The following is a 23,066-nucleotide window of genomic DNA, read 5'->3' on the forward strand; positions in this document are numbered from 1 at the left end:
TTCACAGAAAACCAGCTGAATTTCTCGAATAGTGTCCACACGGATATCCCTCACAGGTCCTGAAAAAATTTGATAAAGCAACGCGTGCCGTCTCCCTGCAGCTTCTCAGACAAAGAGATTCCGACGGGGAGTCCACACCTCACTCAAAGCCTGCCCACAGGCGAATGACATCACCGTCAGGCATAACAAAACTCACGCATGCGCACGAGGGTTCAAGCTTGTGTGACGTAAAAACATATTAATCAAATCCATTTATTTTTTGAAAAAAATAAAAAGGACCGCTTTTTTTTTAATCACAGACCTCATATGTCCATACACTGACTTGAACACTTCTTGTAATACACATCAAGCAAAATACCGACCTTTGGATCGGGCTCAGTGATGTCTGAGCTGCTTGTGCAGTAAGCCGGGCTGGACCGAGCCAGAGGTGGGCGAGTCACATAGAATACTTCTCTTGATGAACGAAGGTCCCGTTCGGCGTGACGCCTCATGTTCAGATTAGATGAGAGGGATTCCACAGCAGATACTCCAGTCGTCGGGGACGGCAGGCGAGAAATATCTATTGAACTGCAGACACACAACCAAAACACATGGTTAATATGTGTGTGTGCATGTGTGTGTGTCTCGATCGATAGAAAATTTATGTTGTGCCTCACTGATCAACCAGGCTGATGAAGTCCAATCTGGACACAGCTCGTAAAAGTCTGATGATACTAAAAACTATTCCTATAGCAATCGTACTGAAGCCTCTGGTATTTTATTCCTGATATACACTTCCCTATAATAAAGAAATCTTTTTAAAAAATCATATGTCAAGGAATTGTAACAGCTTGCAGACTGCTCCCCCTGAGTAAATTTCGCCATAGTATTAAACATGAACCTGTTATTACAACCCCTGGCAAAAATTATGGAATCACCGGTCTCGGAGGATGTTCATTCAGTTGTTTAATTTTGGAGAAAAAAAGCAGATCAGACATGACACAAAACTAAAGTCATTTCAAATGGAAACTTTCTGGCTTTAAGAAACACTAAGAAATCAGGAAAAAAAATTGTGGCAGTCAGTAACGGTTACTTTTTTAGACCAAGCAGAGGGAAAAAATATGGAATCACTCAATTCTGAGGAAAAAATTATGGAATCCGGCACATTCCACCGTTACAGGAGTTTTTTTTTCATGGAAAGAAAAGCGTAGTGACGCGCCACGGAGCCGTTCATTACGCGGGACAAAACCACCTCGGTGTTGGTCTCTCAGGACAGCTTTCAGGTGGATTTCAGACGGATTCCGGTTGCTTTCAAGTCGTGTGAATATCCGAGTGTGATTGTGCATGAGCTGGACATGCCAGAACATGTCCCGTGAGGCTTCATCACGGCGTTGCTTTGCGCCGAGCGGCTGCACCGCGACGCGCGGAACTCCTCCGCACGTCTGTCTTAATGTGCTGGAAAAAGTGCTGATGTCCACGTCTTTTCACAATTCCTGTGCTAGTCAGATGACATACCGGATCAAGACAGCGTCCAGTTTAAAAATGAACGGCACATTTCACTGTTACAGGAGTTTTTGTCATAGAAAGAGAAGCTGCTCCACCGCGCGTAGTGGTGCAGCCGCTCGGCACAAAGCAATGCCATGATGAAGCCTCACGGGACAAGTTCTGCCATGTCCAGTTCATGCACAATCAGATATTCACACAACTGGAAAGCAACCGGAATCCGTCTGAAATCCACCTGAATGCTGTCCTGAGAGACCAACACTGAGGTGGTTTTGTCCCGCGTAATGAACGGAGCTGTGGCGCGTCCCTCTGCTTTTCTTTCCATGAAAAAATCTCCTGTAACGGTGGAAGGTGCTGGAAAAAGTGCTGATGTCCACATCTTCTGCCTTTTTGTGAAAGTCAGACGAGGTCCCAGATCAACAAAGCTTTCACATTGGAAATGATCTGGTTGTTCCAGCGGGGTCTGAGCCTGTCGATTGGCGCTGGGTTGTGGGCCTTCCTTAAAGCAGCAGTAACACCCCATAATCTGTTTAATCCCCATAAAATTGTCCCTGAAAGCCATATTAATTTTTCGAACGGTGTCCACCTGGAGGTCTCTCACAGTTTCTGGAAAAAAATTGATGCAGCAAAGCTCCAAGTCGTTCAGATATTTATTCGCAATAAAAAATAGATGAGAGGGGTGGACCACACCTCACTCAAAGCCTGCTCACAGACAAATGACGCAACCGACAGGCATGAAAAAACTCACGCATGCGCACGAGGGTTCAAGCTTGTCTGACGCAATCACACGTGATTCAAATCCATATGGTTTCTTAAAAAAATAATAAGGATGGATACTTTTCTAACAGACCTCATATTGCTTTAAGTTTTCTGTCTTGACGCTTTGATGTCTTCCTTGGTCTACCAGTATGTTTGCCTTTAACAACCTTCCCATGTTGTTTGTATTTGGTCCAGAGTGTAGACACAGCTGACTGTGAACAACCAACATCTTTTGCAACATTGCATGATGATTTACCCTCTTTTAAGAGTTTGATAATCCTCTCCTTTGTTTCATTTGACATCTCGTGTTGGAGCCGTGATTCATGTCAGCCCACTTGGTGCAACAGCTCTCCAAGGTGTGATCACTCCTTTTTAGATGCAGACTAACGAGCAGATCTGATTTGATGCAGGTGTTAGTTTTGGGGATGAAAATTTACAGGGTGATTCCATAATTTATTCCTCAGAATTGAGTGATTCCATATTTTTTCCCTCTGCTTGGTCTAAAAAAGTAACCGTAACCGTAACATTTCATATTTCAATAGGGGCCAGCTATTTTATTTTTTTCCAAAAGTAAATGTTTCCAACTTATTCTTTGCTGGAGCCAAGCCTGCCAATTGTTCTGTTTGTTACAAAGATCCCCCAACATCTGAGGATGGGAAGGCAAGCTGTATTAAATTTATGTTTGCTTGTGTCATTACTTCCATCAAGAAGGGTATGTCATTTGTTTGTTAGATGATAAACAGAATATCTCCAATGGACATGAATGGATTTCTTGAACTTTGGTGTGGAAGATGGCACTGGGTCATGGAAGACTTGGTAGGTCCCACCTTTGATAATTTATCCTGACTCTTTTGATCCTGGAATCAAGAATCTTTGACCCAAGTTCCTTTGATCCTGTAATCAGGATCTAAGCTCAAAGATCAGGATCAAAGGCCAGGAATCAAGAGCAACATAAAAATAAGTGGCCTGTGATAACAAACGCACACAAACACTGTAATAAAAACATAACCTCCTTGATGGAGGTTAATTCAATTCAGGGACGAGGGGCCTCAGTTATAAAACAGTGCATTGGATTCTTATTCAAAGTGAAAATTGGCATACAAGGGTGATTCTTTAACTACGGGCACTATTGGCCTTGTAAATGTAATTTCCACCACACCATTGCCTTACAATATAAAGCACCTTGGGGCAACTGTTTGTTGTGATTTGGCGCTATATACATGTGCTCTGATATCACTGTTTATCTCCATAGAAACTACCCAAACAATCTTTCATACAAACTGTTTAAAGGGACATTACAGTGTTGTGGTGGAAATTATGGCAATAGTGTGGGACAACTACATTTTGTTTAAAAAAAATCACAACAGTTGTATGACATTGAATACCCCAATTATGTTTTGATTATTTTACTGATATTTTAGTCAGAGATATTTTAAAACATTACGTTTTTTACCATTCATTTTTATCATTGAAGATCAAAAGTCTGGGTGTGGGACAAGCACAAAATGGCAATATTTGCATATAATGATGCTGAAAAAAGGTGAAAAAGTCATCATAGACTACTAGAACAAATTTCTTAAAACACTTTCATTGTAAAGATAACTATAAAAGTGTGAAATTTCCCCTTTTCTGTTTTTCATACAATATGATCAAAGGACATAATAAGTGCCCGTAGTCTAAGAATCACCCATAAACAAAAGCCACAAAAGCTGGAGTTTTAAACCTAACCAGACCCCTCCTAGCGAGAGGCTGACTGCTATAGGCTGGTGACTAAACAATAGCTCTAATTAGCACCTATTGTGCTCTAGTAAGCACCCTCCTAATGACAGGGCAGCTGTCCCTCCTAATGATGGGACGGAAGCCTCTCCTGATGGCTCCCTTGACGACTCTCCTGATGACGTGAATGACTCATTACCATGAACAAAAGACTGAAACTGCTTTGACCTGAGTACCCCATTGTAAACGGGACAAAGCGTGTCTCAGACCCCCTCCCTGGTTAAGGCTGGGTTTCAACTGTTTCACATAGAATGCCTCCTTGACCCCTCTCTCAAACCATTTCTTCTCTCTGGCTAAGATTTTAACTTCCTTGTCCTCAAACGTGTGGTTAGTGTCTTTCAGGTGGAGATGAACTGCAGACTGAGGTCCATTTGCACCCTCTCTGCGGTGCTGGTATAGCCTTTTGTGTAAAGGTTACTTAGGCTCACCTATGTAGTGTTCATTACAGTTTTCCTGACATCTGATAGAATACACTACATTGCTCTGTTTGTAACTAGAGATCCTGTCCTTAGGATGAACTAATTTCTGTCTCAAGGTGTTAACCGGTTTAAAGTAAACTGGGATTTTGTGCTTTCTGAAGTTTTTCCCCTACTCCTGCTAAATAAGGGAGAGACACCCCTCTTCTTCTTGTCTCCGTCTCCTGTCTGTCTAGTCTCTTTGTTTTCTGGGACTTCTGCACTTTGTCCAGGGACCATCGTGGGTACCCACATACTGTGAGGGCTTTCCGTACAAGTTGTTGTTCTTTAGCCCTTCCCTCTGCAGTTGTGGGCACCTGTAGGGCTCTGTGTTGAAGAGTCCTGATCACCCTGAGCTTGTGTTCATGGGGGTGGTTTGAGCCAAAGAGCAGGTATTGGTCAGTGTGAGTGAGTTTTCTGTAAACCCCTGTCTGGAGCTGCCCGTTCTCTCCAATCGTAAAGGAAAATGTCACCAGACAGCAGGTAAACTGTTGAACCTTGATGGTGGTATATACTCATTGAGTTCCCTTTTGTTTTCTATAATAATTATCAAATGTTTGTGTGTGTTGGCCGGACAACTTCACCAACAAGGGCAGTAAAATGCAGGATGCAACTCAAGGCTGAATGCCATCGATGGATCCATTCCAATTATCTTTAATCCGGATTTTCTATTTGGTAATGCTCATACGTTTCCCCTTTTTTCCATCTTAGCTGGAACAACATTCAACCAGCTCCCCTGTGATGACAATAGAAGATAGCTGGAATGGACTGAAACAGTGCAAAGAGGTTTGTGTTAAGAGTGTCTGGAGGAACAGATGGTGTTGGCAACTAATTATTGATCAAACACTTAATGTTTAAGAGGTACAATAGTGTTCAATTAATGGCTTCTTCTGGACCTTCATGGGAATATGCCTGTGTAATACCGTGAACTACATTCTGACCTGTTGTGCATAGTCTTTAATGCCTTATGTCTTTATGTGCAAGAGGTGCACATTTACAATTATAATTGTTGACATTGTCTTAACAGAATTAAAAGCGTAGCCTAAGCATTTTTGCAAATGCAAAACTACCGCAGCAATAAGGAGGGCAGGTTTTTGTTTTCTGGGTTTTTTTTTTTTTTTTATACTGTGCGTTAGAGCAGGGAATTGTTTTCGCTGCTATGTGTGTCTGTGGGCAAGACAACTGAAAAAATGGTTGTACAGATTTCCTTCAAATGGAGTGGGAATATTAGCTGGATAGATATCTAGATGTGATTAGCATTTGGAGTAGTTCAGTCAAAGGTCAAGGAAATCCTGGTACAAAAAACACCTTTTATGAATATCTTAACCAAACCAAGATGGATTATGATGGACCCCCAGTTGCCATTGTACAGTCCTTCCGCCACCTGGGGATTACCATCATCCGGGACCTCAAGTGGGAGCTGAATGTTAGCTCTCTCACCAAGAGAGCACAACAGAGGATGTACTTTCTGTGGCAGCTAAGGAAGTTCAAACTGCCAAAAACAATGATGGTGAACTTCTACACTGCCATCATTGAATCCATCATCTGCTCTTCCATAACCATCTGATACGCTGCTGTCACTGCTAAGGACCAGAGCAGACTGCAGCATATCATCCACGCAGCAGAGAAGGTGATCGACTGCAATCTGCCATCCCTACAGGACCTGTACACTTCCAGGGCCCTCAGGTGAGCAAGGAAGATAGTGGCCGATCCCTCTCACCCAAACTTCTTGTTACCCTCCCCGCTGGCAGACAACTGAGGTCCATGAAGTCATACAGTCAAAAACACCATTACAGACACACCAGCTGCTTTATTAGGTACACCTGTTCAATTACTTATTAACACAAATAGCTAATCAGCCAATCACATGGCAGCAACTCTATGCATTTAGGCATCTAGATGTGATGAAGACTACTTCCTAAAGTTCAAACTGATCACTAGAATGGGTAAGAAAGGGGATTTTAAGTGACTTTGAATGTGTCATGGTTGTTGATGTCAGACAGGCTGGTCGGAGTATTACAGAAACTGTTGATCTACTGGGATTTTCACATACAACCATCTCTAGGGTTTACAGAGAATGGTCTGAAAACCAGAAGATATCCAGTTAGTGACAGTTGTGTGCACGAAAATGTCTTCTTGATGTCAGAGGTAAGAGGAGAATGGACAGATTGGTGGAATGGGTGAAAGCGTGACGCTGTAATGTCAATATGGCCCAACATCTCTCAGGAATGTTTACAACACCTTGTTGAATCTATGCCACAAAGAATTAAGGCAGTTATGAAAACAAAAGGGGATCCAACTAGCAAGGTATACTTAATAAAGTGGCTGGTGAGTGTATATTACTTGTATATTTAATTCATGGCAGGATATGCATCAGCACTCTGATGACTTTCATTTAAGGGTTCAACAGTTAAATTTCTGTTACTGTGTTCATATTTGACTTGCATATATGATGTAATCTGCAATGTCAAAACCAGCAGTAGCCCTTGAGCTTCATTCATTTGATAATTTATTCAAAGATATATAGCACTTCAACAGCCAGACACTGTAGAGTATGGCAAAAATCTTCAGGGGTTTTGTTTTTTTTCAATTTCAATTTATTTTAATTTATATAACACCAAATCACAACAGAGTTGCCTCAAGGCGCTTCACACAAGTAAGGTCTAACCTTACTAACCTCCAGAGCAACAGTGGTAAGGAAAATCTCCCTCTGAGGAAGAAACCTCAAGCAGAGCAGACTCAAAGGGGTGACCCTCTGCTTGGGTTAAAGGATAAAAAACCATTAGGATGATGTGTCTTGGTGCAGAGATCACACTTCGTGGACACAACCATTTTCATGTGTGGAAAAATGATTATTAAAAACAGAGAGAATGAAGGAAACACACCACCATAAGCAGATACCTGTTTAAGTCACGCATCATAAGGCTTTGGAAGTCAGAAGACATGAGACGATTGAAAGAGGGCCGGGAGAAAAGACTGTCCTTTGGTCGGTCAGGCTGGTGGTTTGCAGGCATGTGGAGCTGAGGGTTCCTTAAAGCCACGCTGATGTCATTCAGCAGCCGTGGCAGGGGTCCAAGTTTGAGAATTGCATCCTATATCATGGACAGAATTGAAAATAATACAAATCATCTTGTGAAATGAATTTATCCAAAGGATCATAAATGAAGACTATTAAAATTAGATTTACCAGGAACCCACTATGTTGTTGCACCTACCTTACTGAGCTGACCCATCACTTCCCATAATAAACTGTGCAGCATGGACAGTTCTCTGCCCAAGTCGATGTAGCCCTCAAACCCTCCAGCATTTCCTCCAGTGTCCATGTTTGAAATCTCATAGAGAAACTGCTGCATGGAGCCCCACTCCATCTCCAAGAACTCATTCATAAAATACATGAACTCCTCCTTTGGGCCAAACCTGTACAGTTTATGCACAAAGACACAAAAAAGTAGAAATGTTTCAATGACAAGTCTTCAAAACGACTTGATAATTGTCATAATGTTAGCTGTAAATGTATTTTAAGTAATTTAATTGGCATTTTTATGCAAATATACTTTTTAAAATCACAACAAAATATATACAATGAGAACGATCCCAGATTTCTGAGGTCTGCCAATCCAGATCCAGATCACCTCCAAAATGCAGTGGAGTCTTCCATGGCCTGATATCTATCTGTGGTGCAAATTTGGTGAGAATCTGTGAAGTAGTTTGACGTAATCAAAGCCTATATAAAGGATGCTTTCCTGGCCAGATCGCTCTTGGAAATTAGATTTTTAATCTCAATGATGCCTATCTGGTAAAATAAAGAATTTGATTGATTGATATAGTGAAACCTTGATCCCGGATCCAGAACCAGATCACCTCCAAAATTTAATGGAATATTCCATGGCCTAATACCTATCTGTGATGAAAATCTCTAGGGCTGAAACGATTAGTCAAGTAATTTGAATAATTCGATTACAAAAAAGTTCTCCCACTTAGAAATCATGGAGGGGTCTGAAATTTTCATCTTAGGTGCATGTCCACTGTGAGAGACATAATCTAAAAAAAAAATCCGGAAATCACAATGTATGATTTTTTTTTAATAATTTATTTGTATGTTACTGCTGCAAATAAGTATTTCAACACCTGTGAAAATCAATGTTAATATTTGGTACAGTAGCCTTTGTTTGCAATTACAGAGGTCAAACGTTTCCTGTAGTTTTTCACCAGGTTTGCACACACTGCAGCAGGGATTTTGGTCCACTCCTCCATACAGATCTTCTCCAAATCCTTCAGGTTTGTAGTTTCAGCTCCTTCCAAAGATTTTTCTATTGAGTTCAGGTCTGGAGACTGGCCAGGCCACTCCAGGACCTTGAAATGCTTCTTACGGAGCCCCTCCTTAGTTGCCCTGGCTGTGTGTTTGGGGTCATTGTCATGCTGGAAGACCCAGCCATGACCCATCTTCAATGCTCTTACTGAAGGAAGGAGGTTGTTTGCCAAAATCTCGCAATACATGTCCCCATCCATCCTCCCTTCAATACGGTGCAGTCGTCCTGTCCCCTTTGCAGAAGAGCACCCCCAGAGTATGATGTTTCCACCCCCATGCTTCACAGTTGGGATGGTTTTCTTGGGGTTGTTCTCATCCTCTAAACATGGTAAGTGGAGCTGATTCCAAAAAGCTCTACTCTGGTCTTATCTGACCACATGACCTTCTCCCATGCCTCCTCTGGATCATCCAGATGGTCACTGGTGAACTTCAAACGGGCCTGGACATGTGCTGGCTTGAGCAGGGGGACCTTACTGCCCTGCAGGATTTTAAACCATGACAGCATCATGTGTTATTAATGTAATCTTTGTGACTGTGGTCCCAGCTCTCTTCAGGTTCTGAGCTTTCTCAGAATCATCCTTACCCCACAAAGTGAGATCTTGCATGGAATCCCAGACCGAGGGAGACTGACAGTCATCTTGTGTTTCTTCCACTTTCTAATAAATAATCATAACAGTTGTTGTCTTCTTCCAAGCTGCTTGCCTGTTGTCCTGTTTTCCATCCCAGTCTTGTGCAGGTCTACAGTTTTGTCCCTGGTGTCCTTAGACAGCTCTTTGGTCTTGGTTATGGTGGACAGGTTGGAGTGTGACTGAGTGTGTGAACAGGTGTCTTTTATACAGGTAACAAGTTCAAACAGGTGCAGTTAATACAGGTAAAGAGTGCAGAATAAGAGGGCTTCTTAAAGAAAAATTAACAGGTCTGTGTGAGCCAGAATTCTTGCTGGTTGGTAGGTGTTCAAATACTTATTTGCAGCAGTAACATACAAATAAATTATTTAAAAAAAATCATACATTGTGATTTCCTGATTTTTTTTTTTTTTTTTTTTTAGATTATGTCTCTCACAGTGGACATGCATCTAAGATGAAAATTTCAGACCCCTCCATGATTTTTTAGTGGGAGAACTTGCAAAATCGCAGGGTGTTCAAATACTGATTTTCTTCACTGTAAATAAACGGCAGTGATTTTATTACGTCCTTGGCAGATGTAACAATTACATTTAAAAGTAACCTTTGTAGCCATTTCATATCTGATGATGATGATGTTTGAAAACATTTTTTAAAAAATGGTTAAATGTGACATTTTGTGCATCCACCAAAGTCACTTATAGCTACCCTAATGTTACATGAGATGAACATTCACCTTCACAAAGGAGGTGATGATATGATATGAAGACATCATCTTGAGCTCCGAAAATCACTGATTGACATTTTTCACCTTTTGGGTGAAGGTCCGGGGAGGGTAGAAACATATCTTTGCAGAGTGGAATATTGGCCTTGCAAGAAATTGTCGTTCCCCGAGTCCCCAGGAACCCTTCTAGTTCTTTTTACATCACACTGTCCGTCAAGGGCACACAAAAAACTCACAGCTGCAATAGTGGCAGCTCTCTCTGTGTGTAACAGCTTATTCTGCAGGTCTCTATTTTCACGCTTGCCATCACAATCACGCCACCAGGCGCAACTAAAAATCTAAAAATAAACCAAATGTAAAGTTGTCGCTTGAGTGAAAGGAAGGTGATGACGGAGACTCACTTGCTGAAGCTGGCCAGGTTCTGCATCACCTTGGCTATGAGCGTGAGTGTGCGTGAGGTGCGCTCGGCTGGATACTCCTGCATTAGGCTGAACAGGGACGGCGACATGATGGCGGGACACATGAAGCGAAGAAAGAGGGAGGAGCTGATGAGACTGTCGGCGAGATCTTCTCTTCCCCGCTCAGCACATCTGGCTCTCCACGAGGCAAAAACTTCCTTCAGCTCTCGGGGGAATATGCTGAAAGAGGAAATGAATTTTCATGTCAAAATGAAGGGGAAGTCAAAATTCCGCAGGGTCAGGAGAACAACATAGATGGAGAAATACCCAACCAAATTCCATCAGTGCTGCCACGGTTACTTTGACAAGTTACTTTACACAGTTACTTTATTAGCAGCTGCTGACTAACTATTAGTTACTTTTCTGAGAAGCCAATCTTAAAAGTAACCAAGTTAGATTACTAGCTACCTTATTTGTTACATTCAGCAGCTGCTAATGTAATGTAACTGTACAACCCCTGGCAAAAATTATGGAATTACCGGCCTCGGAGGATGTTCATTCAGTTGTTTAATTTTGTAGAAAAAAAGCAGATCACAGACATGACACAAAACTAAAGTCATTTCAAATGGCAACTTTCTGGCTTTAAGAAACACTATAAGAAATCAAGAAAAAAAGATTGTGGCAGTCAGTAACGGTTACTTTTTTAGACCAAGCAGAGGAAAAAAATATGGAATCACTCAATTCTGAGGAAAAAATTATGGAATCACCCTGTAAATTTTCATCCCCCAAATTAACACCTGCATCAAATCAGATCTGCTCATTGACATTGACCCTATGTGTCTTTTTGCAAGGAATGTTTTTGCAGTTTTTGCTCTATGGCAAGATGCATTATCATCTTGAAAAATGATTTCATCATCCCCAAACATCCTTTCAATTGTCCAAAATATCAACATAAACTTGTGCATTTATTGATGATGTAATGATCTCCCCAGTGCCTTTACCTGACATGCAGCCCCATATCATCAATGACTGTGGAAATTTACATGTTCTCTTCAGGCAGTCATCTTTATAAATCTCATTGAAACGGCACCAAACAAAAGTTCCAGCATCATCACCTTGCCCAATGCAGATTCGAGATTCATCACTGAATATGACTTTCATCCAGTCATCCACAGTCCATGATTGCTTTTCCTTAGCCCATTGTAACCTTGTTTTTTTCTGTTTAGGTGTTAATGATGGCTTTTGTTTAGTTTTTCTGTATGTAAATCCCTTTTCCTTTAGGCGGTTTCTTACAGTTCGGTCACAGACGTTGACTCCAGTTTCCTCCCATTCGTTCCTCCTTTGTTTTGTTGTACATTTTTCGATTTTTGAGACATATTGCTTTAAGTTTTCTGTCTTGACGCTTTGATGTCTTCCTTGGTCTACCAGTATGTTTGCCTTTAACAACCTTCCCATGTTGTTTGTATTTGGTCCAGAGTTTAGACACAGCTGACTGTGAACAACCAACATCTTTTGCAACATTGCGTGATGATTTACTCTCTTTTAAGAGTTTGATAATTCTCTCCTTTCAATTGATTTCTCTCGTGTTGGAGCCATGATTCATGTCAGTCCACTTGGTGCAACAGCTCTCCAAGCTGTGTTCACTCCTTTTTAGATGCAGACTAACGAGCAGATTTGATATGATGCAGGTGTTAGTTTTGGGGATGAAAATTTACAGGGTGATTTCATAATTTTTTCCTCAGAATTGAGTGATTCCATATTTTTTTCCTCTGCTTGGTCTAAAAACGTAACCGTTACTGACTGCCACAATCTTTTTTTCTTGATTTCTTATAGTGTTTCTTAAAGCCAGAAAGTTGCCATTTGAAATGACTTTAGTTTTGTGTCATGTCTGTGATCTGCTTTTTTCTACAAAATTAAACAACTGAATGAACATCCTCCGAGGCCGGTGATTCCATAATTTTTGCCAGGGGTTGTATAAAGTAACTAGGAATCTAACTTGGTTATTTTTAAGATTGAGTACTCAGAAAAGTAACTATTGGTTACTTTGCTGATTAGTTCCTCTGCTGATTACTCAGTCTTAAGAGTAACCAAGTTGGATTACTACACTCAACAAAAATATAAACGCAACAGTTCTGGTTTTGCTCCCATTTTGTATGAGATGAACTCAAAGATCTAAAACTTTTTCCACATACACAATATCACCATTTCCCTCAAATATTGTTCACAAACCAGTCTAAATCTGTGATAGTGAGCACTTCTCCTTTGCTGAGATAATCCATCCCACCTCACAGGTGTGCAATATCAAGATGCTGATTAGACACTATGATTAGTGCACAGGTGTGTCTTAGACTGTCCACAATAAAAGGCCACTCTGAAAGGTGCAGTTTTATCACACAGCACAATGCCACAGATGTCGCAAGATTTGAGGGAGTGTGCAATTGGCATGCTGACAGCAGGAATGTCAACCAGAGCTGTTGCTTGTGTATTGAATGTTCATTTCTCTACCATAAGCCGTCTCCAAAGGCGTTTCGGAGAATTTGGCAGTACATCCAACCAGCCTCACAACCGCAGACCACGTGTAACCACACCAGCCCAGGACCTCCACATCCAGCATGTTCACCTCCAAGATCATCTGAGACCAGCCTGTCGGACAGCTGCTGAAACAATCGGTTTGCATAACCAAAGAATTTCTGCACAAACTGTCAGAAACCGTCTCAGGGAAGCTCATCTGCATGCTCATCGTCTTCATCGGGGTCTCGACCTGACTCCAGTTCGTCGTCGTAACCGACTTGAGTGGGCAAATGCTCACATTCGCTGGCGTTTGGCACGTTGGAGAGGTGTTCTCTTCACGGATGAATCCTGGTTCACACTGTTCAGGGCAGATGGCAGACAGCGTGTGTGGCGTCATGTGGTTGAGCGGTTTTCTGATGTCAATGTTGTGGATCGAGTGGCCCATGGTGGCGGTGGGGTTATGGTATGGGCAGGCGTCTGTTATGTACGAATAACAGGTGCATTTTATTGATGGCATTTTGAATGCACAGAGATACCGTGACGAGATCCTGAGGCCCATTGTTGTGCCATACATCCAAGAACATCACCTCATGTTGCAGCAGGATAATGCACGGCCCCATGTTGCAAGGATCTGTACACAATTCTTGGAACCTGAAAATGTCCCAGTTCTTGCATGGCCGGCATACTCACCGGACATGTCACCCATTGAGCATGTTTGGGATGCTCTGGACCGACGTATACGACAACGTGTACCAGTTCCTGCCAATATCCAGCAACTTCGCACAGCCATTGAAGAGGAGTGGACCAACATTCCACAGGCCACAATTGACAACCTGATCAACTCTATGCGAAGGAGATGTGTTGCACTGCATGAGGCAAATGGTGGTCACACCAGATACTGACTGGTATCCCCCCCCAATAAAACAAAACTGCACCTTTCAGAGTGGCCTTTTATTGTGGGCAGTCTAAGGCACACCTGTGCACTAATCATGGTGTCTAATCAGCATCTTGATATGGCACACCTGTGAGGTGGGATGGATTATCTCAGCAAAGGAGAAGTGCTCACTATCACAGATTTAGACTGGTTTGTGAACAATATTTGAGGGAAATGGTGATATTGTGTATGTGGAAAAAGTTTTAGATCTTTGAGTTAATTTCATACAAAATGGGAGCAAAACCAAAAGTGTTACGTTTATATTTTTGTTGAGTGTAGTTACCTTATTTGTTACATTCAGCAGCTGCTAAAGAAGTAACTGTGTAATGTAACTAATAAAGTAAATGGTAATCTAACTTGGGTATTCTTAAGATTGAGTAATCTTAAGAATACCCAAATTAGATTACGAGTTACCTTATTTGTTACAGTCAGCAGCTGCTAATGAAGTAACTGTATAATGTAACTGTATAAAGTAACGAATAATCAAACTTGGTTATTTTTAAGATTGAGTATTCAGAAAAGTAATTATTAGTTACTTTGCTGATTAGTTACTTTGCTGATTACTCAATCTTATAAGTAACCAAGTTAGGTTACTCGTTACCTTATTTGTTACAGTCAGCAGCTGCTAATGAAGGAACTGGATAATATAACTGTATAAAGTAACTAATAAAGTATCTAGTAATCTACCTTGGTTATTTTTAAGACAGAGTACTCAGAAAAGTAACTAATAGGTATTTTGCTGATTAGTTCCTCTGCTGATTACTCAATCTTACAAGTAACCAAGTTAGATTACTAGTTACCTTATTTGTTACATTCAGCAGCTGCTGATGAAGTAACTGTATAACGTAACTGTATAAAGTAACTAATCAAGTAACTAGTAATCTAACTTGGTCATTTTTAAGACAGTACTCAGAAAAGTAACTATTAGGTAATTTGCTGCTAGTTATTTTTTCTGATTTCTCAATCTTAAGAGTAACCAAGATAGATTACTAGTTACGTTATTTGTTACATTCAGCAGCTTCTAATGAAGTAACTGTATAATGTCACTGTACAAAGTAACTAAAATGTAACTAATAAAGTAACATTTTTTAAAGTAACTGTGGCTACACTGTTTTTTCAAACTTTTCAAAGTGCACTTGTGGATTTTTTTTGGAGCAAAACAATTTCCATATTCCAATTCCATAACTTTTACGGGGTCGCAGGCAAGCATTTTTTTTACGTGGACCCCTGGTGGTCAAACATCACAGCTGCCAAAGAAGAAAGTCCCAAATTTCAAATGCAGAAGCTGATGCATCTTCTCCAGACATATTCCATAAGGATAACCATTTTCTGAAAAGTACAAAGGGGAAGAACTAACCAAAGAGAGTTAATAATCTTGCAGAGCAACAGCTCACAGCACATGCGAAGGTTTGCTTGATGGTCAGCGAGGACTGATGGTGGAACACGCATGGGGTCTACCTCGCAGTTCTCCTCAGACTCGTATAAGGCGCGAATGAAGTCACCTGTGAATCAGACGCAAAAATGTTCAGCTGTAAATGATGCCCAGGATAATTATGCCAAGATTGCAAATCTTGGACTATTATAACCACTCATGTCTGACTTTTTAGAACAAGATCTCAGCACCTCTTCAATAACTTCTTTTCATATTGGGTGTGATTATATGACCAAACCCTGGCCAACCATTAAAAAAAAAGCACAAACCTCTGCCAACACTACTTTCCAATTACACCAATTTTTACCTTGGAAAAAACTTTCAAGGTAAAATTCCTGTTAGAAGTGGCTTTTCATAAGCTACAATATAATACAAGACATAGATCCAAAGGGCTTTTCAATGTTAAAATCAAATATCCGCTAAATCTGCAGTAAGGATCAGATGAGGATCAAACTTAGTCTATTTATTGAGAGCGCCAGTTTACACCTCATTGTCACAAATTACAGTGATTGGGGCACTTCTGATTGAGATATAATGCAAAATGTACACCAAATGGGATTTTCAATATTAAATTCAAACATCCACAAAATCCACAATCCAGATCAGATCTGGATCAAACTTTGTCAGGTGATAGTGAGTGCCAGTCTGCACCTCACTTTCAAATATGAGAGTGATTTCAGCACATTTGATTAAGATATCATGTAAAATATACATTAAATTGGGTTTTCAATGTTAAATTTAAATGGCCACAAAATCTGTAATCTGGATCAGATCTGGATCAAACTTTGTCAGTTGATAAAGGATATAATCCTACATAACGCTGCTTTTTGACAGTGGAATGAATTTTTGAAAAGTCATTCGATGTTAAAGGTAGGGATTTTTTTCCAATTTTCTAAGATTTTTTTCTGACTTTGACATTTTCAATTCAATTCAGTTTATTTCATTTATTATATAGTGCCAAATCACAACAAAGATGCCTCAAGGCACTTCACATTTGTCCTTTGACCTTGAAAACTGAATCAGTTGTTGCCTATCAGGACATGAATCTTCAGTAAAAAATTTCATAATGATACGAGCGAAGCACCACGCAGCAGCGTGAAGCTCGCTCTTGGTACAGGGAGTCCCAAACAGGAAGTGCCAAATTTTGAGTCCACAGTGAAACAGGAAATGTCAAATGTCAAACACTTCCTGGATCGACACTTCCTGGATTGACAGACGAGATCCCATGGAATGTCATGGGAACTCAGTGGCAAGTTCACACTGAAACAGGAAGTGCCAAATTTTGAGTCCACAGTGAAACAGGAAATGTCAAATGTTAAACACTTCCTGGCATGGGTGGAGCTAGAGTGGAAGGCAGGTTTACACTGGACTCCCCTGAAATCTGATTGGATACAGGTGACTGACATGTCACGGCACTGCACGTCTGGTTGAAACAAGCTGCATTTGGAAATCAGTGAGTCACATTGACTGCTAAGTTCCTCCTGTACAGTAGTTGATGCTGTCTACCACAAAAAGTTCTAATGCACCTTAGTAGAGGAAGAAAAATGTTTGCCTCAGATTTGAACTGAACACATCATTTGAATCATGGTCTAATAATGACACCAAAGTTATATTGGTGAGTAAATGACCATATTTTATTCCAGAAATAAGGTCCAGGTTGTTAAAAGAGGCATTTCTCCTTTAATTCTGGTTGTTTTATATATGAGTGTCTCCAGTGATTTTTAAACAAACAGGCAGCTGTTGATTAAATAACCTCTTAATTTTGCTGTCTGAAGGACTTAAATAACCTCTTAATTTTGCTCTCTGAGTGACACCAAGATGATGCATTTCACTTAAAAATACACATGCCACAGAGTGTTTCTCAACTGTACTCAAAAGTATCGGAACACTTGGCATTTCACACATTTTAATTTGTTTATGCCATTTCAAATACAAATAAATAAATCTAAAGTTATCTTCCTTAAAATCAAACTAAAAGCAAATGTCTACAACTTGATAGAAATTAATTAAAAATATAAAATCCAGCTGAAGTGGTGTAGAGGAGGATTTTCTTAAAAAGGACTCAATAGTTCAGCTACAATGTGACAGAAATACATTTGAGATGAAAGCCTAGATTTGATGTTTTGGTGAAAGAAACTTTTGTATTTCTTCATAATTGATGAAAATAAAGTCCAAGACATATTCAGTGGCTTGGAAATGTTCATGTTTCCATCCCCTGACTTGTGTGAAGAAAACTGGCAAAAAAAAAAAAAAAAACCTGATTATTATATACAGGTATTATCAAGTTTTAGAGATTTGTTTTCAGTTTGAGTTTGAGGAAGATAATTTTAAAAAAATTTTATTTTTTGTACTTCTTGTATTTGAAATGGCATAAACAAATTAAAATGTGTGAAATACCAAGTGCTCCAATACTTTTGGAGGGCTCAGTATCCTAACCTTATGAAATGAGTGTGGTATTATTGTTGTTTTGTTTAAGAATTTGGCAGGGGGATTAAGGGCTATAATTAGGGGTCTGTGGGGCAGAGCCCCCCCCCCCAGAAGCTGAAAGGCAAAAAAGAGGTGGGGAGTCTGGGTGGGGGAGCTGAGAGGTTTTAGCCATGCTAATGCTCCCCTGAAGCATTTACTCAAAAAAAATCTGAAGGACCTAAATGACATGATGAGATGCTGAAAAGCTTTGCTCATTCATGTCTGCGATATATACATATTATATGGAAAATTGTGGGCTCCAGGCCGGTCACAAACAAACAGTCAGACAAACAGGGGCGAAAACCTATGAATTGAATTGTCATAAATCCCTGAGACAAAAAAAAAAAAATCTTTTAAAAGAATTTAAAATATCTTCTTGCATGAAGTCCAAGGTCTAAACCCTGACATTTTGTCAGAGAACATTGATTTTAATGACACATCAAAACAGTCATTGCAGGGAAATGTGGCATTTCACATCTTGATGAAATAATGTGCAGAAAGAAGTGGGAGGTAGAAATGGTAAATTGCATGCACACGCTCACACACACAAGCACACACACTCATCCATTTTTACCTATAGCATCCTTGAGGTATCTGTGACCTATCAGTTTGAGGTACTCTTCCACAGCTTTTGTAGCCAGGGTGTTCTCTCGAAAAATCAAATGCTCACGGTCCATGAATCGATCCACTTCACACATTGCCATGTCCGACAGAAATTCCTGAGAAGAAATTACATGTTCATTTCAGACAATACCCAGTTTATACTACATGCATCAAGAAGTATGTTCAGATTCCAGGCAACGTGATTGTACTGACCGGTTAGAGATGTCAAAAAGAATTTCTTTTGGCAACAACAAACAATAACTCAGCTTACCTTCGTTTTTCCTGTGCTTTGAAGAATGTGGACCAAGGCAAAAGCCACTTCCTCTTTGCTTTTGACACTTAACAGCGGCTCCAGAACCGCACACAGCGTTCGGTAGTTGTTGGTAATGTACTCTGCGAACTCTTTGTACAGCTCCATTGGGAGGATGTTCATTGTCTGGTAGCGAGATTTGACCCGAAGTGAGGCGTTGATAACTTTTGTGCTTCCGACACCTCCGCTTTTTGCCAAAACGCTGGACTGTATCACCGGGTACCACTGCTCGACAAACTGTCGTCCTGTGATACTGGAGATGGGAATGCTAACCAGGCCGAGGTATGTGCTTTTCTCCTGTATTACAACAGAAACAGTAAAATGATACCACGGGAAATCAGATATTGACTCAATCGTGACTCATGTCGGTCCATCAAACACGTGTACCTTGCGTCTCTTTTTGTCAGTTTCCTTGTAGAGGTGCAGGCGAAGGCTACGAATGGTAGGCAGATTGTTAAACTCAAAGTGCTCGCCCCAGAAGACAGTGTCCGTTCGGGGCTTGCTGGTGGTGCGTGCATACAGCATGTCATCCAGACAAAGCTCGCAATAGTAACGCTTCTTTGCCGGAAGGTCTCGAGCTTCAATGATCCACAACTTGAGCACATTTTCTACCCTTCTGCTGTTATCCTGAAAGAGCAACAATAACTTCTATTACTGCATTATAATAGTCCATATTTCAAAATAGATTCAAGATACTGCATCCAAAGATGTTAGTCTTGGTCATACACTGTATCTGTTGTTTAAACCAAACAAACAAAAAATATAATATATAGTGCATGTACTTATGCCACTTCAACTAGAAGGGATTAGCACAAAACCATAAGAATAAATTAGCAGAACAAAGGGTCAAAGGAGTTCTGAAAACCATTCAAGTTGCACTTGGGGACTCTAAACCTTCCCTCTGAGGTGGAACTCTGGATCAAGGGCATGGATGGGGTCATGGGTGAGCAATTCTGGATTTCAGCTGCACTCAAAAAACTAAGGGCCCTGTCCCACTGGCGTTTAGGAGGATTTGCGTATGGATTGCGCACAAAAATGGCCCATATTCGCCAAACATCCGCAATATCCGTGTAACACGCCTGTATAAGTCGGCCGTCATCCGAACACGCCCGTGATCATCCGCAGAGGCACGTATGTCCACAGCCAGGATTTTGAGCTGTTCAAAAATCTGGATGCGGATAACATCCGCCTTACATACTCCATATATACTCAATTCATACACAATACACACTCACTCTATGCCAGTGATTCTCAACCGGGGTGCCGTGATCGATCATCAGGGGTGCCGTGGGCAATTATCAAATATCACCATTATCGGGTGAATGTGCTGTAATAGTGTGGCAGATGATGTAATGCTCTTTTATTCAAGTAGATGGCAGCAAAGTGCGCAGTAGCGCTGAGCCGTGTGCCGACAAGGAGGCGTGATCGCCATTTTAATTCCGGGCAAGTTAGTGATTTGTGTGCACAGAAGTTCACTTAGTTTCATCAAGAAACAGGTGGAATATGCCGGAAAGCTGCGCATGTTGGCAAAGTCACAAACAGAGGAACAAGGGAGACAATATTTCCTTCCATAAGTAAGTGGTTTTGGTTATTGTTGTCACTTTGTCCGTGATATTTGGATGATAAACAGCTGTATGTCTCCTGCCGTACCTGTGTCGCCCGATGACACGGATCATTAATTTCACTTATGTCTAGTTGATATTTTCCTCTGCCAGACCAATGTCTAGTTAAAATTCTTGTCGTTAGTGACTAAAAATTGTTCGACAAGACTGGGGAGTTTTTTTTTTATTTGCACCTTAAAATAATGAGATTATAGTGACCCGCGCTGTGCTGCCACACACACAGAGATGTGCACACACACCGCTGACTTCATGAATGAAACTCGGTCAATAAAGGATAATTGTGTAAAAATATATATAAATGTATTGTAATGATTTTAGCAGCCATGTTGAACACAGCAGCAGCTCAGCCGAGCAGCGCAGCTTATCAGCGCAGATCTGTGTAACTTTCAACACTAATATTTGTGAATGTGTGTGTGTGTGTGTCAGAGTAAGTTTAATACTTTCCTGACATAATTTAATGTAATTTAATTTTACTGGCTCGATATCCAGGACAAAATGGCATTTTAACACGTATTTTGCGAGCATTTTTCTGAGTGTGTTCAGTGGCGAATCTCTTGAAAATGCATTAACATCCGGGTACTTAATCAATATTTTGCCCGGTTAGGAAACAGTGGGGCAACTGTTTGTTGTGATTTGGCGCTATATAAGAAAAAAGTTGATTGATTGATTGATTAGGAGGCATCATGTCGCTGTCCATGAAGGGAAGTTTTAGTTTAGTGTGCAGCAATGGGACTGCGCTCTCTAGTTCTTATATACAGCTCCATGACTATAGTATACTATATTACGTCATATCTGTACCGCACGTGTTGCTAACATGCTAACGCACCGTGTAGAGACAGTCGAGTTAGTGCTGCGTGACACGTGACACATGACAGTGGTGTGCCGCAGGATTTTGTAAATATAAAAAGGGTGCCGCGGCTCAAAAAAGGTTGAAAATCACTGCTCTATGCGCTGCATATCTGCCATTAACCGCTGATATCTGCAACTGACAGGGATTTGCGGCTTGGCAGCGGGCCGGGACAGTGTGTAAAACAGATATATATCGTGCCTATCATGTCCACATCACAAACTAAAATATGTTATAGCGAATGCATACAAATTGGCCACGAATAAAGTGTTTTTATTACATCTGCTTTGCAGCTGATTTGCAGACAATCTGTGAATGCATAACAAACACGTCATGTAAATCCAAAGTATTATATGTGGCAGAAAGTGACATACCTGCCAGTCAGTGCCGGTCCAGCTGTGTAAATCCACAAAGACGTAGCTGCTGCAATCCAGGACTTTTATTTAACACCAACAAAAGGAAGAGTTGCTGTTTAGCCACAACTCACGCTGAAGTCTGTTTTCTGTGACACTCTCAAAAAAAAAAAAAAAAACACCTTCTCACACCCAAGCAGCTTCCCCCCTCCCACTACCCAAACTCCTGAACAGTTAACCCTCGCATGACAAAATAAACATTGACTCTGATCAACTTGTCCAAGTCCAGCAAATGCTCCAGAGGCTGTATTGTTGTGTGACTAGTGATGCTGAAACGAGCGAGTGCGCCTCTTTTGTGACTGCAATGCAGATGCCGTGCATGCGCAACACGTGCGCGATGCAGTCATAATACACCCGTAATACTGCCATGATAATCTCAATGTGTCAGATCAGTTTCCTCACTACATGCATTATATAACCGTGATTGTTCATCATATATTCGCTATATATTATTAATATATCCCGAATTCATACTGGGACATTGTCATTTTTGTCCATTTTTGTTGCGGACGACAACACCCATACTGTGTATACTCAATCCATGCACAATTAATCTTCTCCCCAGTGGGACAGGGCCCTAATGCATTGGATGAAATCAATTCAATTATGTGCAGGATTTACATCTAATAAATATGTGTAGCCCCAACTCAAATAATTTAATTTAATTCAATTGGGACTACATATATTTATTAGATGGAAATCCTGCCCATAACTGAACTGAGTTCATCCAATGAGTCATTCGTTTGAGTGATATGTTCAAAAAACTGACTCATTGGATTGGAGTCCACCTAATAAATATATGTAGTCCCAACTAAATTATATTACATTAACTTACATGGATGTGTGTTATTTGAGTTGGGGCTACATATATTCATTAGATGGAAATCCTGCACATAATTGAATCGAGTTCATCCAAAGAGCCATTTTTTGAGTGTGTACACCAAAGCGAAATCAGGGTGTAACACCATTATGAAGAATGCACTCAATTTAATTGAATTTCAATTTGTTATAATTATATAGGGCAAAATCACAAAAACGCTGCCTCAAGGCGCTTCACGTGATTAAGGTCTAACCTTCCCAAGCCTCCTGAGCAAGCACACAGGCCACAGGGGTAAGGAAAAACTCTCTCTGGTCATAATAAGGAAGAAACCTCAAGCAAACTTTGGGCTGATCGTGTTTTTGTGGGAGCTGGCCCCAGACTGTGGAACAAATTACCTCCTGATTTACGCACTATTTCTGACCTAGCACTTTTTAAATCAAAGCTCCAGACTTTTTTTTTATTTAAACTGGCTTTTAATAGCTAGTGGTGCTGTGACATGTTTTGTTTTTATGTGCTTTTTTTAAACATTATTAAATGTCTGTTTTATTTTTGTGAATTCTCAACCTTTGATTTTACTGTAAA

At 40.6% G+C, this 23,066-nt stretch overlaps 1 protein-coding gene across 4 annotated transcripts in view; it reads right to left on the minus strand.

Moving 5' to 3' along the window:
• Positions 1-23,066, minus strand: part of LOC117501398 (ras/Rap GTPase-activating protein SynGAP-like) — a 97,527-nt gene that overhangs the window by 22,412 nt on the left and 52,049 nt on the right. For all 4 annotated transcript variants that reach the window (XM_034160274.1, XM_034160271.1, XM_034160275.1 and 1 more), the window contains 8 exons: positions 19,170-19,409; positions 18,744-19,079; positions 18,444-18,588; positions 15,329-15,473; positions 10,530-10,766; positions 7,688-7,889; positions 7,374-7,564; positions 363-567 (listed from right to left, as the gene is read on the minus strand). In XM_034160274.1, coding sequence (XP_034016165.1) covers positions 363-567; positions 7,374-7,564; positions 7,688-7,889; positions 10,530-10,766; positions 15,329-15,473; positions 18,444-18,588; positions 18,744-19,079; positions 19,170-19,409 — 1,701 coding nt within the window. The remainder of the gene's footprint in view (positions 1-362; positions 568-7,373; positions 7,565-7,687; positions 7,890-10,529; positions 10,767-15,328; positions 15,474-18,443; positions 18,589-18,743; positions 19,080-19,169; positions 19,410-23,066) is intronic.

Source organism: Thalassophryne amazonica, chromosome 20, assembly GCF_902500255.1.
Source record: "Thalassophryne amazonica chromosome 20, fThaAma1.1, whole genome shotgun sequence".
NCBI lineage: Eukaryota > Metazoa > Chordata > Actinopteri > Batrachoidiformes > Batrachoididae > Thalassophryne > Thalassophryne amazonica.